Source organism: Martes martes, assembly GCF_963455335.1.
Source record: "Martes martes genome assembly, chromosome: 18".
NCBI lineage: Eukaryota > Metazoa > Chordata > Mammalia > Carnivora > Mustelidae > Martes > Martes martes.
Window position 1 is genome coordinate 9097104 of NC_137906.1, and position 20380 is coordinate 9117483.

A 20380-nucleotide genomic window follows, 5' to 3' on the forward strand; every position below is an offset into this window, starting at 1 on the left:
AAGAACTAAGAATGTTCATACTTTAAAAATATATATTAAATCACACCAAAATTGATTTAGGAGATTCCATAGCTAAGTGATTATATGCCCCTACTTTTCCTAGGACAGATCCAATGTACATCTGTTCATCCTTCATAATTAAAATAGATCCCAGATTAGCCAATAGATAGATAGATAGATAATAGATAGATAGTCACACTCCCATCCCATGAGCAGGGCCTTCTCTCTCTCTCTCTTTTTTTTTAAATTAAATTTTTTATTTATTTTCAGCATAACAGTATTCATTGTTTTTTCACCACACCCAGTGCTCCATGCAATCTGTGCCCTCCCTAATACCCACCACCTGGTTCCCCCACCCTCCCACCCCCGCCCCTTCAAAACCCTCAGGTTGTTTTTCAGAGTCCATAGTCTCTCATGGTTCACCTCCCCTTCCAATTTCCCTCAACTCCCTTCTCCTCTCCATCTACCCTTGTCCTCTATATTATTTGTTATGCTCCACCAATAAGTGAAACCATATGATACTTGACTTTCTCTGTTTGACTTATTTCACTCAGGGCCTTCTCTCTTTTGAGATTGAAAGAAGGATAGTTGGGGCTCAAGTTGTTCCATGTTTCACATGTTAATGTTCCTGCCCCACCCAGTGCCCACCAAAATGTACCAAGTGCCTTCCCCTCCCACCATACCATACCCTCCTCACTCAAAGATTTGGTACAATCATATTTCCTTTTTTTAGGCATGTAGTGTTGTCTTCTGGAATATCCAAGGTGACAGTTAAGCAGATAAATTAATCCTGCCTCATGTACACTAAAAGAGACCCTTTCTCTCCTGACTGCCCTACCTTTTTAGGTGAGCTACCTCTTCTGGGCTGGCCCACTGGAGTTGTGACACCACACGCATACTTCAGCTGCTTCACTGGAGTCACTCAACAGTGGCAATTTGGCTCTGTGGCAGCAGCTGGAAAATGTCATGACAGAGTTGGGAATCCCAGCAGCTGCACTCCTACTTACTCTTTCAAGTTGATAGGCTTGCCTTTCTCGGCCTCCTTCCTCATGTTCTTCACCAACATATCTCCATACTGGCCAATGATGGAGAACATCTACACACAAAACACAACACCACCTGAAGTTAAATCCAAGAATCAAGTCCTAGAATGATGTGGCTTTCACAAGTATGGAGAAGTGATTTGTAATAACAAATCTTATTGTGTCTCTTGTAGGACATGAAAAGACCATTTTTATGAAGCCCAAATTCCACAGACTTCCCCTTAGAGATGGACTATGATTGTATTTCCTACCTGCTCCCAGATGTATTTCTTAACTTTCTAATTGAACGTCTTCTTTTCTTACCTCCTTGAGCTTTCCGCTAGTGAAAGTAGGGGACAGCAATGTTCGCATCCTCTTCCATTCTTCATCCTCAGACAAAGAGATTGCACTTTTCATAAATCCCGCTGGACCAAAAGACTAGAATCAAAGAAAAACACAATTTGCCTACATAAGTTTTAGAGGTCTCAAATGTTGTGGAAAATTTGTTAAACAGGCAGAAATTATTCAACAAATATTTTATGATTATCAACTTAGTCAAAGGCCCTATGGTAGGTGATCAACAGATTCTTATTCCAAAGACCTAGCCTTTTGCAAGGCTGGGGACACATCCAGCCACCTGCTGCACTTTCCAACCTTTATATTCCGTCTTCATTTCAGTGAAAATGTCATATGAGAGAATTTGGAATGGAAATGACTGCTCCAGGGGAATACACAGGATTAACACCTCATACATTCGCCTAAGCTGAGCAGAGTAGAATTGGATTGGTGGAAGGCAGCCAGTTGGCCTAGAAAACTGTATGTTGCCTCAGACCAGTTCTACCTTGTACAAATATCCACAGCATGAGAAACTTGAAAACTGGATGTCTTGACATGGTTATTTTAAAAAACAAAACAAAACAAAACATTGTAGTTAACACTAAAAAGATTAGGAATCCCTTTGCTCTTGTGACAAAATGGTACAATAACATGGAAATCTCTTCCCCCTGTTTTTCCCCAAAAGAACATAAGGAAAAAGGAGAGAAATAACTCTATTTTTCATCTAGGGATTAGCCTACCAAGCCAACCAGTTTGAATATTTCTTCCATTTTCCCAAACTATATTTGTTTTAACATGGATATCTCAATGGCTAGAATTAACAACTCAGGGAACAACAGATGTTGGCAAGGATGCTGAGAAAGGGAACCCTCTTCCATTGTTGGTGGAAATGCAAACTGGTGTAGCCAGTTTGGAAACAGTATGGAGATATTTCAAAAACTTTAGAATAGAGCTACCCTACAACCCAGCTATTGGACTACTAGTCATTTATCAGAAGGATACAAAGAGTAAATCGAAGGGGCATATGCACCCCAATGTTTATAGCAACAATGTCCACAATTGCCAAAATATAGAAAGAGCCCAGGTGTCCATGACGGATGAATGGACAACAAAGACCTGGTGTGTATATATATATAGACATATGTGTCTACATATATAAACACATATATAAATATATATATATATATATGCACATACACACACGATGGAATATTACATAGCCATCAAAAGAATGAAATCTTGCCATTTGCAACAACATGGATAGAACTGGAGGGTATGATACGAAGAGAAATAATTCAGTGAGAGAAAGACAAATACCATATGATCTCACTAATATGTGGAATTTAAAAAACCTAACAGGGGTGTATGTGTGGCTCAGGTCATGATCCTAGGGTCGTGGGATTGAATCCCACATTGAGCTCCCTGCTCAGTGTGGAGGTTGCTTCTCCCACTCCCTCTGCTTTTCTTCCCTGCTTATGCTCTCTCACTCTTTCTCTGTAAAAAAAAAATGAACATATCATAAGGGAAGGAAAAAATAAAACAAGAGGGAAACGGAGATGGAGGAAAACCATAAGATACTCTTAACTAAAGGGAACTGTAGGGAACAAACTAAAAGTTGCTGGTGGGGAGGGGGGTGGGGAGATGGGGTGACAGGATGATGGGCATTAAGGAGAGCACTTGATATAATGAGCACAAGGTATTGTATGCAACTGATGAATCACTGAATTCTACTTCTGAAACTAATAATATAGTACATGTTACTTAAATTGAGTTTAAATTTTAAAAATTTTAAAGATTTATTTATTTTTCAGAGAGAGAGAGAGAAAAAAAAACAAGTAGGGGGAGCAGCAGGCAGAGGGAAAAGCAGGCTCCCCACTGAGCAAGAAGCCTGAAGCAGAATTAAATCCCAGGACCCCAGGATCACGACATGAGTCAAAGTCAGACGCTCAACCAACTGAGCCACCCAGACGTTCACCCCCCCAAAATTTTTAATTACAATAAAATGAAAATAAAAAATGAAATGGATACCTTCAACACCATTTCATGATAAAAACTCACAAACAAGGAAGAGACAGAAAGTTCCTCAACTTAATAACAAGCATCTAAAAACCTTACACCTAACATCACCCCAGTGAGGAAAGACTGATGTTATATCCCTAAGATGATGAAACAGGACACTTCAGCCTCTATCACCCCACAAAGAACAACAATCAGACAGCTATCCACAAATAAAAATAGGCTCCAGGGCTTAGGAGTCCATTTAAGAAGCTTCAACAACACAGTGGAGAAAATCTCCTGAGAATAACAGTACAAGAAAAGTAGGGAGAAGAGCTTCATTTTGCCTGCATCACCCCATGACCCAGGCCAGCACTGCTCAGCACCAAGAGGACCCCCTCTGACATGAGATAGTTCCCCTTCCTGGGGAGCAGCAGAAGGGTAAGCGACCATTAGCCCCAGCCTTTCAGGGCATGGCGCAAATGACCTGTTTTGGTTTCAAACCTCCCAGAGACTGGCATGGCTGACACAGCTAGACACAGCTAGGAACAAAGAAGGACAGGACTGCCAGCATCGGTCAAGTGGAAGGAGTGACCATGCTTCTCTGTGTCCTGCTCTGCAGAAGTCTCCAGCACGCTTTGCTGCTGAGGCGAACAGCCAGCCTAGCACTGTGTGCCCTCTAAGATTTTGCTGCTGATAGTCCCAGAGGTTTTCACACTTGCAGACTCAAGGTGCCAGAGTCCTGCTGTGGCCCATCTACACTCACATGAGCTGCCTCAGCCAGTGCCACCACGAACACTGTGAGCCCTAAATCTACACCACCAGCCAGTCTTGGCCTCTATGACTGGGTATATGGACAACACTAGCCCAAGCCCCAGCAGTTTCTGGGCCTGAGGCCAGGCCTGACTTCTGTCGCTGGACTGCACTGACACTTGAGACCACAGCTAATCCCTGAAAATGCACACCTACACACTGCCAGCCTGACCTCTAGTTACGAGCCCCACTGCTGGGCATGCAGTACTGGCTAGCCCTGAAACCACGTGAGTACACATAGACAGCTCAGGAACTCAAAGCTACCTGTGTGCCCACAGTTGGTACTGCCCCCACCCTGGAACTAGCTCTGTTTTGGGCATGAGCCTGCTTTCAGCCCTCCAGATGAGTGTGTGCATAGCACCAACTCTGGCCATCATTGTCCTTCTCCAGTCTCCTGGCGCTGGATCTGGTGGTACTGCTGAAGACCCCAACAGCTACCACAGCCACAAAGAACCCTCCTCTGCCCTTGTTGCCAAGGATCATGCAGTTGCTCAAGGTGTGGCCCCCAAATTCATGAACCAACCATGCCCTCCTGGATTATTTTAAATTATCCAGTCAGAGTGGGAAACAAAAATGAAAAGAATTGGGGAAAAATCGTACAGGACTTATAGGACACCATCAAGTGAAACAACATTCATATTATGGGAGTCCCAGCAGGTGAGGAGAGAAGAGGGCAGAAACCTTACTGAAAGAAACAATGGCTGAAAACTTCTCAAACCTAGAGAAATGTATGAAAATCTTGGGTCATGAGGCTTAAAGTCCCCAGTAAGATTGAATCTGAAAAGGACTTCTCCAAGAGACACTATAATAAAACTGTCAAAAATTAACCCCCCCAAAAATCTTGAAAGCAGCAAAAGAAAAGGAGTTCATCACCTCCAGGGGAGCACCATGCGGCTACCAGTGGAATCCTCAGTGGAAATTATGAAAGGCAGAAGATAGTAGGTGATTTATTTGAAATGCTATTAAAAATACCAACTAAGAATACCTTACCCCCAGAAAAACAAGGCTTTCAGAAATGAGAGAGAGAAAAAGACATTTCCAGACTAAAAAAAGTGGACAGAATTCATTACCACTAAGCTTGCCTTACAGGAAATAATAAGGAGTTCTTCAAGTTGAAAAAAACAAAAAGGGCTGTTACTAGTAACATGAAATCACATGAAATTATAAATCTCACTGGTAAATACAAATGTTTAAATTCTGAACACAGTGATATTGTACTGGTGATGTAAAAATTACTTATATCTCTAGTAAAAGCTTAAAACACAAATAATTTTAAAAACGACAACTAACTTCTTACATATCTTGGATACAAGCCCTTTATCTATAATGTCATTTGCAAATATCTTCTCCCATTCTGTGGGTTGCCTCTAACTAACATAACATAATAAAAAAAATGAAAAAAAAAACCAGGATGGCAAATATGAGTGCATATAAAACTGTTGAAATCTAAGTTCTGTGACTAGAACCAATGTCAAATTCAGCTTGGACACTGTACTATGGTTATGCAGGATATTGCCATAAAGGAAATAGCCTGAAAGTTCCATGACATGGGACCTCCTGTGACAACTTCCTGTGAATCTATTCTTATTTTGAAATAAAAGTTTTATATTTAACTATGTAAATTTAAAATAATTCCATGCCTACCCGCCGGTTTGTGAAGACAGAATAACATTCTTTCACTAGTACTGTTTTGATCATGTCCGTATCTGTGATAGCCAACACAGGCTGTTGCCCATCATAAAACCTGTGTGGGGAAAACAGACCTGGTTACACTTAACATGACAGTTTCTACAGTGCAGTCATGCCTGGAAGTGGATTTTTATCCTGATCATAATCCATTCTCTGAGATCATGGTTAGAAAAAAAAATTAAAACAATTATTAAGTTTAGATGTGTACATGGATATTTCCTGAACCATTCTCCATAGTTTTTTGTATGTTCATAGCAGCAATGTCCACAATAGCCAAACTATAGAAAGAGCAGAGATGCCCTTTAACAGACGAGTGAATAAAGAACATGTGGTTCATTTGTGATGATGTGGATGGAACTAGAGGGTATTATGCTTAGCGAAATAAGTCAATCGGAGAAAGACAACTATCATATGATCTCCCCAATATAAGGAAGTGGAGATGCAATGTGGGGGGTTTGGGGGTGGGAAAAGAATAAATGAAACAAGATGGGATCGGGAGGGAGACAAACCATAAGTGACTCTTAATCTCACAAAACAAACTGAGGGTTTCTGGGGGGAGGGAGGTGGGGAGATGGTGGTGGGATTAGGGACATTGGGAGGATATGTGCTATGGTGAGTGAGCGCTGTGAAGTATGTAAACCTGGCGATTCACAGACCTGTACCCCTGGGGCTAATAATACATTATATGTTAATAAAAAAAATGTGGCTCATATATACGATGGAAAGTTACTCAGCCATCAGAAAGGATGAATACCCAACTTTTGCATCAATATTGATGGGACTGGAGGAGATTATGCTAAGTGAAATAAGTCAAGCAGAGAAATTCAATTATCATATGGTTTCACTTATTTGTGAAACATAAGGAATAGCATGGAGGACATTAGAAGAAGGAAGGGAAAAATGAAGGGGGGAAATTGGAGGGGGAGACAAACCATGAGAGACTATGGACTCCAGGAAACAAACTGAGGAATTGAGAAGGGGGGGTAGGGGAATGGTTGAGCCTGGTGATGGGTACTAAGGAAGGCATGGAATAAGTCAAACAGAGAGAGTCAAGTATCATATGGTTTCACTTATTTGTGGAGCATAACAAATAATGTAGAGGACAAAGGTAGATGGAGAGGAGAAGGGAGTTGAGGGAAATTGGAAGGGGAGGTGAACCATGAGAGACTATGGACTCTGAAAAACAACCTGAGGGTTTTGAAGGGGTGGGGAGTGGGAAGGTGGGGGAACCAGGTGGTGGGTATTAGGGAGGGCACAGATTGCATGGAGCACTCGGTGTGGTGAAAAAACAATGAATACTGTTACGCTGAAAATAAATAAAAAATTTAATTAAAAAAAAGAATATCAACTATAAAAAAATAAATAAATAAAAAATTTAATAAAAAAAAAAGGAAGGCACGGATTGCATGGAGCACTAGCTGTTATACTCAAACAATGAGTCACAGAACACTACATCAGGAACTAATGATGTACTGTATGGTGACTAACATAACATAATAAAAAAAAGAGTAAGGTTTACACTTAGTCAAGACTTAGAGAACATCACATTATATGTGTTTGTCATGTTAAAATAGCTACCAATAAAAATAAAATATTTTGTTTATTTGAAAAAAATTTTTTAAGCTTCATCAAAGAAGACATACAAATGGCTGACAGACACATGAAAAACTGTTCAACATCATTAGCCATCAGGGACATTCAAATCAAAACCACACATTGAGATACCATCTCACACCAGTTATAATGGCAAAAATTAACAAGGAAGGAAACAACAAATGCTGGAGAGGATGTGGAGAAAGGGGAACCCTCTTACACTGTTGGTAGGAATGCAATTGGTGCAGCCACTTTGGAAAACAGTGTGGAGGTTCCTCAAAAAATTAAAAATAGAGCTACCCTATGACCCAGCAATTATACTCCTTCCTGGGTATTTACCCAAAGTTACAGATGTAGTGAAAAGAAGGGCCATATGCAACCCAATGTTCATAACAACAATGTCCACAATAGCCAAATGGTGCAAAGAGCAGAGATGCCCTTCAACAGACAAATGGATAAAGAAGATGTGGTCCATATATCCAATGGAATATTACTCAGCCATCAGAAAGGATGAATACCCAGCTTTTGCATCAACATGGATGGGATTGGAGGAGATTATGCTGAGTTAAATAAGTCAAACAGAGAAAGACAATTATCATATGGTTTCACTTACTTGTGGAACATAAGGAATAACGTGGACATTAGGAGAAGAGAGGGGAAAAATTAAGGGAGGAAATTGGAGGGGGAGATGAACATGAGAGTCTGTGGACTCCAAGAAACAAACAGGATTTTAGAAAGTGGGGGAGATAAGTTGGCCTGGTGATGGATATTAAAGAAGGCAAGTATTGCATGGAGCACCAGGTGTTATACACAAACAATGAATCACGGAGCACTACATCAACAACTAATGACATATCATATGGTGACTAACAATAAAAATAAAAAATAAAATATTGCAAATATTTTAGAAGTATGTCAAGCATTTCAAATAACTTATCTATATTAACAAAAAGGAAGTGAGGGCGGTAAATAACTGAAGGTAAGTAAATTATCTAGGAACAAAAAAAAAATGGAGAATCCATCTACCCAGTAACTAAACATTATAATTTTGAAGCTATATCAAACATGAAAGACATTAGAGAGAATATTAAATGAAAATTGTGCATACACTGACCACATATATGGAAGATGTGTCTGCAAATGAAAAGATTTGGAATGCTCAAGAAGTGATGGTTAAATTATGAATTATTTCTTTGCCCTATTTACTAAAATATGGTTCCAAGTTACATTCAAAAGGAAATATTATTTTTAATATTGAGAGAGCTCCTTGACAGCATTAAGTCAGAAAATTTTCAAACAAAAGAAAAGAGCAAAAAGAAATACAGAAAAGTATAACTCATTTTGAATATATTTCCTTTTGTTACTTATATTTATTCTTTTTTTTGCATTTTAAATTTTTTTATTTCTTTTCAGTGTAACAGAATTCGTTGTTTTTGCACCACACCCAGTGCTCCATGCAATATGTGCCCTCCTTAATACTCACCACCTGGCTCCCCCAACCTCCCACCCCCCCCGCCCCTTCAAAACCCTCAGATTGTTTTTCAAAGTCTCTCATGGTTCACCTCCCCTTCCAATTTCCCTCAACTCCCTTCTCCTCACCATCTCCCTATGTCCTCCATGTTATTTGTTATGCAGAACATTCCACCCTAAAACAACAAAATAGTCATTCTTCTCAAGTGCACATGGAAACTTCTCCAGAATAGACAACATACTGGGTCACAAATCAGGACTCAACCGATACCAAAAGACTGAGATTATTCCCTGTATATTTATTCTTATATGTGGGTCCCAGGTGTGAGTTCCTTGAGCTTCATGTGACATCCTTAAGCAGCAGGACATGCCCATTTTTGCACATGTCTCACACAAAGCTGACTCTTTATATGTGATCCATCCTTTTAAAAAAAATATATATATAACATATAACATATAACATTTTATGTATTATTTGCTTCAGGTGAATCATCAGTCTTACATAATTTACAGTGCTCACTATAGCACATGCCCTCCTCAATGTCCATAACCCAGCCACCCTATCCCTCTCCCCCCAGCCCCCAGCAACCCTCAGATTGTTTCTTGAGATTAAGAATCTCTTATGCTTTGTCTCCCTCCCCAGTCCCATTTTGTTTCATTTTCCCTCCCTTCCCCCCATGACCCCGACCCCACCCTGCCTCTCAAATTCCTCATATCAGAGAGATCATATGATAATTGTCTTTCTCTGGTTGACTTATTTCACTTAGCATAATACCCTCTAGTCCCATCCATGTCATTGCAAATGGCAAGATTTGGGTGTTTTTTGATGGCTGTATAGTATTCCATTGTATATATATACCACATCTTCTTTATATGTGATCCATCCTTATCCAGCCTGACTTGATTGTCAATATGGCCTGTTAACGGGAATCCGTCATGAGCATGAGGTTTACTTTATGCTTAATTATAACATAAATAAATAAAATTTATTTTTCTTCCACTATAAATCATTTGCATTTACCAGAACAAACTGAAAGATTTTCCACAAGTCCCCTATTCTTCCCTTGACGTCATAGGATTTTCAAATGGTTTTGTGATCACATCTAAAAATGGATGAGACCACTACACTAAATATGACCCATCTCCAAAAAGTATTCTAAAACTCAGAAGGTTGTAGTGGGGGTTGGGTATATTTAGTGTTAAAGCAGTGATAGCAGTTACTGAGGTGGCACTCAGGTCTGCTCTCCCAGCAGCCTGATCATATTTCTTGGATGATTCCCCTTGTCCCATCATGTTTCTTCAGAAACATGTGGGTGGACAAGGGACAGTGCTTTGGGGTAACCTTTTTTTTTTTTTTTAAGAATGTCTTTAACCTTAGCTTTTTTTTTTCAGCGTAATAGTATTCATTGTTTTTTCACCACACCCAGTGCTCCATGCAATCCGTGCCCTTAGCTTTTTTTAAAAAAAAAATCCAATTAGCCAACATATAGTACATCATTAATTTTTGGTATAACATTCAATGATACATTAGTTGCGTATAACACCCAGTGCTCATCACATCATGTACCCACCATAATGCCCACCAGTTACCCCATCCCCCCAACCACCTCCCTTTCCACAGCCTTCAGTTTGTTTCCCAGAGTCAACAGTCTCATGGTTTGGTTTGCTCTCTGATTTCCTCCCATCAGTTTTTCCTCCATTCCCCCATGATCCTCTGTGCTAACGCTTTATATTTATGGTCTCACCCAGTCCTAATATTGCTTCCACTACTAGTTAAATTCAGATTCTTGGGACAGACCCCATATCCTCCAGATTCAGCATTCTAGGGGATGGAAAAAAAGAATCTGCCTTTTTAACAAGCTCTCCCAGGTGGTTCTTATCCACAGTCAACCATGAGAACCATGTACTATTGGCAGAACTAAGGTCCATGATATAAGACTGGCTCCATCCAGAGCTGACCAGGACTGAATGTGGGAAGGGGCAATGGAGCTGAACCACTGGTTATTCTGAGATCTGGGTGCTTTCTATGCCACCACATTGCTTAGGGGCTAAAGCAACTCAGCAGAGTCGTATGGTTTCTGAGGACATGACCACAGGTACGGAGGGGTGCAACACTGGCTGTGAGTGGCCCAGCACCCCATATACCTCTCCAGATCCAGTTCATACTTAGACCTGCACACCTGGTGACACATGGGATCCCAGGAATCAGAGGTTCCAGAAGCTTTACTACAGCAGGCTTCATCCCAAAGGGCTCTCAAGAGAGACTATTCACAACACGAGGGCTTCATCATAATAAGCCTATCCAATGGAATTTTCCAGAATACTCACCCCCACATTCTTCCATACTTTCTAAAACATGTCTCGTCAAAAACAGAAAAACCCTGCAAGAAGAAAGAAAACATATTACTAACCTAAATGTACTGAGTCCTACCTCCAACAGGGACAAAAATGACCCAGACCGCATGAAATGCAGCTTACTACCTCTCACTGGCAGTGAGAGGGAAGCTCTTATTCACAGCTGTCTTATTGGAAAGGAGAGAAAACAAGAAGATATTGAAATGGAGAAATTCAAGTCCCTCTTGAATCCCCTCCAAGTATTGCAGATACTGAGCAACTCACCCTGTCTGTCAAGGCTACAGATCCTCTGTATTTCTGGCGTGTTTGGCTTGTGCATGTGTTGTCTCTAAATCTCAGAACCCTCTGAATTATTACCTCAGAGCAACATGGGAAAACAAGACCTGAGGGAAAGTCGGTGTGGCCTGCACACTCTGAACTCCCAGTCAGCATCCTGTTCATTGATTTCAAAAGCCCAACTAAAATTCCAATGGATTTAGGAAATTAAGACACCAGTGACCTCTTTTCATCTAGCAAATTTACATATCTCAACATGTTTGTTGAGTGAGAAAGTGAGAGATGAGTGAATGAATGATAAGGCAGCCTCACCTTTCACTCATCCAGCCCCGCACAGAAAGAGGGGACCAGGCCACCACTCCACAAGGGGGAGAACAAATTAGAACACTTGATAGGAGTTTTCAGTTTTGTCACTTAAGAAAAAACAATTAAACTTCCTGTCCCTAAGTTTCAGCTGTGATTTTGATGTTCTAATCATGCAAAACAGGGTCCCAGAAATGTGGATCATGGGGTGCTTGTACTAAAGATTTGATCTGAGAAAAGTGGAAAGGAATTACTGTTTTTTCGGAGAGAAAAATCTGGGAAGGTATTAGACGATATTGGGCACCGAGGGTCTCAGTGGGGAGAAGTGGGATCTGAGAAACAAGCTTCAGGTCTGGGGGAAAGGAACTCCACAGCAGAGAGAAGCCTTCACATGAGACTTAGCCAGCTCACCCTCTGGTATGAGCTCCTAACCTTCTCTTCAGGGGCAGGGCCTCACACGAGGCATAGGAGCTACATGAGCCACAATGGCTCCACCAAGATCAGTCTGCATTTCTGCTAGTACATCCCATTAAGTACATTAATTTCTTTTTTTTTTAAGATTTTTTATTTATTTATTTGACAGAGATTACAAGGAGACAGAGAGGCAGGCAGAGAGAGAGGGGGAAGCAGGCTCCCCGCTGAGCAGAGAGCCCATGCGGGGCTCGATCCCAGGACCCTGGGATCATGACCTGAGCCAAAGGCAGAGGCTTTAACCCACTGAGCCACCCAGGCGCCCCAAGTACATTAATTTCTTAATAATTTTGTCAAAGCACCTCTTTTCTAGTGATTTTGTATGAACTGTTCTATCTTTGTGTGAAAAACAACACATACATACACACACCTCAATCAAATGTTAAAATATGAAGTCAATAGACAAGCACCATCTCCCCTCAGCAAAACTTCCTCTCTGCTCAACTCACCCAAAAGGTACCCACAATGAAGGTAGAGAAGTAAAGCAGAGAGCTCTGGGTCAACCTCTCAAATCCCCACAGATGTCACCATTAGCAATGGGTGAGTTAGAGTTTGGAAATAACTGCGGGGGTTGGCAATTCTTGAGACGGTTCAAGTGTGTGCATATCCCCAAACGTGAATTTAAGCTGCCCAATAAAATAAAGTTCCAGAGCTATCCAGCAAAACAAAAGGTGACCCAGAGCTTGTACAATGAACAGAAAAGTCTGACTCTAGCATACACAGCTTAATGGACCACTAGGATGGATCCCCTTGACACTTTTATGCTCATACCAAGTATGGTGGTGCCTTCCTGGGAATCTGCACCTTCCAGAAATAAAAGCTTCTTCTCAATGCTCACAAGCTAGAACAGTAAGTCCTGGGTTGAAGCAGCCAGAGAACTGGGCTGCCCACTGAGGCAAACTCTGAGGCTCCTAACAGCAGACAACAGAGCCCTGGGGTAGACCTGGCCATACGCTGTGTAGTGCCTGTGACACCACTTCTGGGAAGTCTGAAACCTAAGCACTTCTCCTGAGGAGGAGAGTATTCACTATGGAGTCAAGCTAGGATTAGCAAATATAAGATGCAAAAGAGGGAGCTCAAGCAACACTCACCTTACGGTAGGCCAGAGCAGTTCCCACAAAAGGCAGAGGTTTGGGGCCAGGAATTCCCAGCTTCTTAAAAAGACCATGTGTGGAGGTCCCATATCTATGAAGTGAAAGAGAAAACCAGGTCACAGGAATGGTGGAATAAGTGCTGAGGCTGGCCGGTCACTAACACAGAACTGGGCAGGCAAGGGAGGGAGGTAACATATAGGCAAGAATAAGAGCAATTACAATGGCAATAAATATATTGATTCATCATCTTCCCACCTCCACTGTGAGCCCCACAAAACATAATGATGATTGGGTAAGAGCAGCTGAAATCTTCACAATCCCAATCCTAAAGTGAAGACTTGATAAGTGTTTCCACACTTGAGTGCTCCTTAAAGGCTCATGCTGATTTCTTCCAGAAAATTCACTCATGCCTATTTAATAATGACTCTTTCATAACTTTCTCTAGGGATAAGAAAAATTTCTTTCTGTTCCAATAATGAGATTTTGTTTAATTATATCCACTCAATAATAGAGAGTTTGTGAGAACCTACTATGAAAATGTGTTGTAGTTTGCTCAGAGACTTTTGTGTTTTCCCTTCCTTGTAGGACCTATCAGTGTGTGAGATCTGGTCCTTCTTTAATCTATCTTCATTGAGACACCTTGAACAACAGTTTTCTCATTTCTATACAATGTGTCCAAGCCTCCAGTGGGCTCATTGAAAAGTGAGATGCTTTCAGCTCCACCCAAGTCTCTGTTGTCAGGAACTCTGGTTATCTTGAGCTGCAGAGAAGGGAACTGACCCATAGGTGCCCTAAATAATACCATATAAAAGAATCAGTAAGGAAACAATATGTTTCCAACCCATCCTTCCCCTTATGGCATCTGTTCCTTCAACCAGTGTATGAACAGATACACTCTTTTTTTTTTCAAGATGGTCACTCACAAAGCAGTTCATTTACTGACTCTGTGCATCAGCTGTCTCAGAAACCCATTATGGATGGTGCACCCTACAGCAGGTCTACAATCATCTTTCATGGGTCATGTGTGGAATCCCACAATTAGGGTTCTGGATCCTTGCAAGACTTCCACTTAGGTATTGCTGAGAGATGGCAGAGTGGAGGAAGAAGACAGGTTGAGGGAAGAAGCTGCCAGAAACCATTTTAATCATAACTTTCTAGGCCTACAAGGCTAAACCCACAGAGGCAAATTAGGAAAGTGTGCTACAAAAGAATGTTATGAATAAATGGCTCAAGGCCCTGTAGGTGTTTTCAGCTGACTGATAAGAGGCTTCCAAAGTCCAGATACCTCTAGTCAACAGCAGAATCATGTTATGCCACTGGGTGTGGTGAAAAAACAATGAATACTGTTACGCTGAAAATAAATAAAATATTTAATTAAAAAAAAAAGAATCGTGTTATGCAACATAAAATGAGTAATAATAACATATTCCAAGATTAGAATTAAGACCTTATCTCCTCTTCTCTGGAGGCTAGCCTTAAAGGCACTACAGGTTCCAGATACTCTGTACAAATCCAGCAAATCTTATATTATATAGTTAAATAATTCCCCAAAATTGCATAAAGGAGCTGAGTTTGAGGAGCCAGTAGAGACATCTCAGCCAGGAACAGTTGGGTGTTTGGATCCTTCCTCCAGAACAGTTGGATGCTGGAACACCAACTGCCAGAAGCTGGAGTGGCCTCATCCCACCTCCATTCCTTCCTTGCCTCACCACCACAACTTACCAATTCCTGTTTCTGAACATTCGACATGTTCCATGAACTCCCAAGTGAGGCCAAGCAAGTGAGTTATGTGACCCAAGGAATGATCTGGTCTAGTGTCTAAACTCACATGGCTCCATAGGAAGGAGCAGAGGGTGGGCTGGGTAAATTTTTCTGATGCTTTCCGGTCTCCCTCTTCTTGGTAGAGTCATGCTGCTTTTGGTACAAATGAAGGTGTTAAAATAAAGCCACTCATGTTTCTTGCCTTTACATTACACTGGTATGTAGAAGGTACTGTCTATAGGCAATAACACCTGGCATACCAGTGTCTTCTAAGTCTACATGGTTGTTTGCCTGGTGGTGAGAGTATCCAGGGACAGACCCATTGCCAGACAGACTTCACACAGTGTGACTTATATAGTGGTCCAGTCTCTTGGCTTCTAGCAGATGAAATGCTAATCCTATGGTCCCGTGACAACCTTCTGTAGGATCAGAATCAAGGAGTATCTCTCAGAGGTCTGTTCTGAAGGAGGAATAGTCTCCTACTCCATCCCAAAGTCCTACCTGGATGCTTCTCACATCAGTACTGGCTCATAGTCTCACTACTCATGTGCAGAGAGTTTAAAATAATCTGCTGGGTCCATGTATTTAAAAAATATACAATCTAGGCCATAGAAGTACGTATGGGTCCACCAAATTCATAATGCCAACATTACTCTAGATGGCTGAGGTTAGATATGTACCTTTATAGTCCCAAAAGCTGAACCAACAACCCTGTTGTATTGTTCAGAAAGAACATGCTGGAAATAGTCTTATCTCACTAGAAAACCTATTATTAAACAGAATGAAATTAAACTATATTTGTATGTCTGGTTTCTATCTCATTGATCTCTGTCCTAATCTTAATTATTTCCCACCTTGAGCATGGGTCAGGCTGAATTTGTTGTTGATTCACCAGTTATTTAATATGTAAAGATAGTTTTTGTATTTGGGATTTTTCTGGCTTTTTTTGAGTGAGGATTGAATAGCTATGTATTTCCCCTTAGGACTGCCTTTGCTGTATCCCATAGGTTTGGCCTGGAGTGTTTTCATTCTCATTGGGTTCCATGAATTGTTTAAGTTCTTTGATTTCCTGGTTGACCCAAACATTCTTGAGCAGGACGGTCTTTAGCTTCCCAGTGTTTTAATTTCTTCCAAACTTTTTCTCATGATGGAGTTCCAGTTTCAAAGTACTGTATCTGAGAATATGCAGGGGAAAATCTCAGTCTTTTGGTATCAATTGAGACCTGATTTGTGACCCAGTATATGGCCTATCTGGAGAAAGTTCCATGTGCGCTCGAGAAGAGTGAGTATACTGTTGTTTCAGAGTAGAATGTTCTGTATATATCTATGAGGTCCATCTGGTCCAGTGTGTCATCCAAAGCTCTTGTTTCTTTGTTGATTTTCTGCTTAGATTATCTGTGTCTTTCTGAGATGGAGTATTGAGATCTCCTACTATTAACGTATTATTGTCAATATGTCTCTTTACTTTGGTTAACAGTTGGCTTATGTGGTTGGTTGCTCCCATGTTGGGGGCACAGATATTTACAGTTGTTAGATCTCCTGGTTGGACAGACCCTTTAAGAATGATATAGTGTCCTTCTGTATCTCTAACCACAGTCTTTAGCTTAAAATCTAATTTGTCTGATATGAGAATTGCTACCCCAGTTTTCTTTTGAGGTCCGTTGGAATGAAAGATGGTTCTTCATCACTTCACCTTCAGTCTGGAAGTATCTATAGCTTCTTTAGAATCTTTTGTAGAGTCTTTCTTTTGTAGAGACTTTTTAGAGTCTTTCATAGACAGCATATGAATGGTCCCTGTCTTATTATCCAATCTGCAACCCTGTGCATTTTATGGGAGCATTGGGCCATTCACATTGAGTGATTATTGAAGGACATGATTTTATTGTCATCACATTGCCTGTGAAGTCCTTATTTCTATAGATTGTCTCCATAAATTTCTGTTTTATATCACTCTTGGGGTCTTTCTCCTTTTATAGAACCCTCCTGAATATTTCTTGCAGGGTTGGCTCAGTGGCCACATATTCTTTCAGTTTTTGCTGTTCTTGGAAAGTCTTTAGCTTTCCATCATTCTAAATGACAGCCTTGCCAGATAAAGTATTCTTGGCTCCATGTTCTTCTCATTTAGTACGCTGAATGTGTCTTGCCAGCCCTTACTGGATTGCCAGGTCTCTGTGGACAAGTCTGACATTATTCTGATGTTCCTCCCTCTGTATGTAAGGAATGTCTTTCTCCTTGATCTTGGGGGTTCCTCTCTTCCTCTAGGACGTGAATGCTTGCTTCATTCCCCAGAACAGGGAACTTCTCAGCTATGATCTGCTCAAATATATCTTCTAGTCTTCTCTCTCTCTCTCTCTCCACCCCCCCTCAAATGTTATCACACAGAATATGTGTTGCCACAATACCTGGTATTCCTAACCTTTATCTCAGGAAATGAAAATGAGGTTTCCATATTCTATGTTCATATCCTCATGAATCGTACACTTAAAGAAAGTGAAATTGAGATGCCCTTCAACAGATGAATGGATAAGGAAGATGTGGTCCATATACACTATGGAGTATTATGCCTCCATCAGAAAGGACGAATACCCAACTTTTGTAGCAACATGGACAGAACTGGAAGAGATTATGCTTAGTGAAATAAGTCAAGCAGAGAGAGTCAAGTATCATATGGTTTCACTTATTTGTGGAGCATAACAAATAATATAGAGGACAAGGGTAGATAGAGAGGAGAAAGGAGTTGAGGGAAATTGGAAGGGGAGGTGAACCATGAGAGACTATGGACTCTGAAAAACAACCTGAGGGTTTTGAAGGGGCGGGGGGTGGGAGGTTGGGGGAACCAGGTGGTGGGTTTAGGGAGGGCACAGATTGCATGGAGCACTGGGTGTGATGAAAAAAAAAAAAAACGAATACTGTTACGCTGAAAATAAATAAAAAATTAAAAAAAATAAAATCACAAAAAAAAGAAAATTAAAAAAAGAGAGAAAGAAAGTGAAATCGAGACAGAGATCAAATGTGATATCAACGGTCTGCCCCTACCCCCACTGTGAAACTACGTCCTTTCCCAACCTGTTCCATGATTCTTGAAATCCCACCACTGAAAGGAAGTCCTCTGTTAGATGGTTTGATTCTTCCTACTGTACTATAACATAAAGGCAAAAACAATTTAAAATCCAAATTGGCTTTCAGGGCTCTGTCATTGTGTCCACTGGCAGATTTCATATCATGAGTAAAGAAATCTCCATACTGATGCAAATCCTCCCAGAGACTGGAAAGAAAAGGTGAGATGAATAAAATGTTAAGAAATCTGCCATGTCTTCTCAACTCTAAAGATGCTCCTGTAGGGGTATAGTATGTATATATTATATATTATGTATATTATGGGGGGAGGAAGCTATGGCCAGGAGAAGGGCAGAAAAGAGGGAAGAGCCCAGTTGATAGAGGAAGGTGAGGCATTTTCAGCCCCCCTGTCTGGTTGCAACAGGTACTTTGTGTACATCGTGCTTGGCAGTGGAGGGAGGGGAGCAGGAACCACCTAAACGACACAGGCCCCATCCTTCTACATGCTCTCTATAGTGGACAGAGAGAAGAAGATGAAGATAATGAGACAAAGACTCCAGCCACTTCCTCAGCCTCCAGAATCCCCACAGGTTGGGAAGGGCTTGAGGACCCCAGAGCACCAGACCTGGTGATTTTACTCTGCCTCTGCCGAATTATGGTTGACTAGTCTAGGTTCCAGCTACTAGTCAATCAGAAGCTCATCCCTAGAAATAAATAATGTCACTCGACCTCCTGGCTACAGCAACTGGAGTTGGGGTGAGGGGGACACTCCTTCAAACTGGTGACGTCAATAACCTCTTATTTGTTCCTAGCATGTTTGTGGTGGCCAAAACTTAAGCAACTTCCCCTTTGTTAACTCTCTTGATCCTCAAAGCAGACAAGGAAAATGGGGTACATGCTGATTAGCAACCCAAGTCTAGGGTTCCAGAAGCAATGAGCCTTGACAGTTACTCACAGATAGAGGAGGACCAGACTGGTAGCCAGGAGAAGCCAGGTTTCCATGGAAAAGCTTGGGATCAGGTCCATGGCCACTTTTCCTCTGTGAATTCTCTCTGCTTCCGTTCAGCAGTGTGTGCTAGTCCTTGTTGGCTTGTGGGTGCGGAGCTTCCCCTCTCACCAGCGGTGATTCAGTGAGGCTGGGATGTATATACAAAAAGGGGGTGGGGCTGGAGCAACAGCCAGTAGCACGGCCACCCGAGCTCCACCCACAGGTGCTCCCCTGCCATGAGTGCTGACAAAGCATCCTGGATACTCCAAGTTTGACCTTCTATGAGTTCATACCCTGTGGGAAATCAATAAACAACTCAGTGTTATCAGTCATCTCAAAGGTTACAGAAACACATTAAAGTCACTGTCCTTAAAACTCTAAACTGTCCTTGTCAGCATGGCTCCCTGAACCTCTAAATACTTGGAACTCTTCAAACAAGAATGGATAGATCTACACATCTTTACTGATGTAGTACTCTGTGCCTAGAAATGCCCTCTCCACCCCCCCCACAAGGATCCTCCTCATCCTTTAAACCCAGCTCTATAGAATTCCCTCTGTTAGAGTCTTTCCTCTTCAACATCCTTGAACAGATATAACCACTTCATCCTCTGGGAAATTTCTGTCCCCCCAGTCCCAGTTCTATTATTACCTTTTCTACCTTCCAACCCCTGGACATCTATTAGCCTTACAGAGAGATTCTCAAGGGCACAGTCTCTGTACTCATCAACATTATGAACCTAGTCCCCCTCAAAGCACTATATGCTCAGGGGACAGCCAGAACGGTTGGTGGAGTTGAGTTTGTAGAGGTGAAATTGCTGGGCTCTCTGTGTCCTTTCCTTGTGGGTCTTTGGTGACCAGACCACATTCCTAATGGGAAAGATCTGAGAACATAGTCTGGAAATTATACCAGCTCATTATCATAGATCTGACCCATGTTCCTTGTCTACACGGCCTGAGAAACTGTGGATTATGTGACATACCAATGGAATCCATGGGACAATGGAGCCCTACAAATAGATAATTAACGGCTCCTAGGTACTCGGTTGGATAAGCATCTGCCTTTGGCTCAGGTTGTGGTCCTGGGGTCCCCACATCAGGTTCTCTGCTCAACAGGGAGTCTGCTTCTCTCTCTCCCTCTGACTGCTGCTCTGCCTACC

The 20380-nt window shown here is 41.5% G+C and overlaps 1 protein-coding gene across 1 annotated transcript in view; it reads right to left on the reverse strand.

Moving 5' to 3' along the window:
- The window catches only part of LOC308359177 (cytochrome P450 3A12-like), a 39050-nt gene extending 19672 nt beyond the window's left edge, over window positions 1-19378 (reverse strand). The window contains exons 1-6 of the mRNA XM_080829951.1: window positions 19191-19378; window positions 13415-13508; window positions 11247-11299; window positions 5811-5910; window positions 1347-1460; window positions 1008-1096 (exon numbers count right to left, since the gene is read on the reverse strand). Coding sequence (XP_080686077.1) covers window positions 1008-1096; window positions 1347-1460; window positions 5811-5910; window positions 11247-11299; window positions 13415-13508; window positions 19191-19261 — 521 coding nt within the window. The 5' untranslated portion in view covers window positions 19262-19378. The remainder of the gene's footprint in view (window positions 1-1007; window positions 1097-1346; window positions 1461-5810; window positions 5911-11246; window positions 11300-13414; window positions 13509-19190) is intronic.
- Between the last annotated feature and the right edge of the window lie 1002 nt (window positions 19379-20380).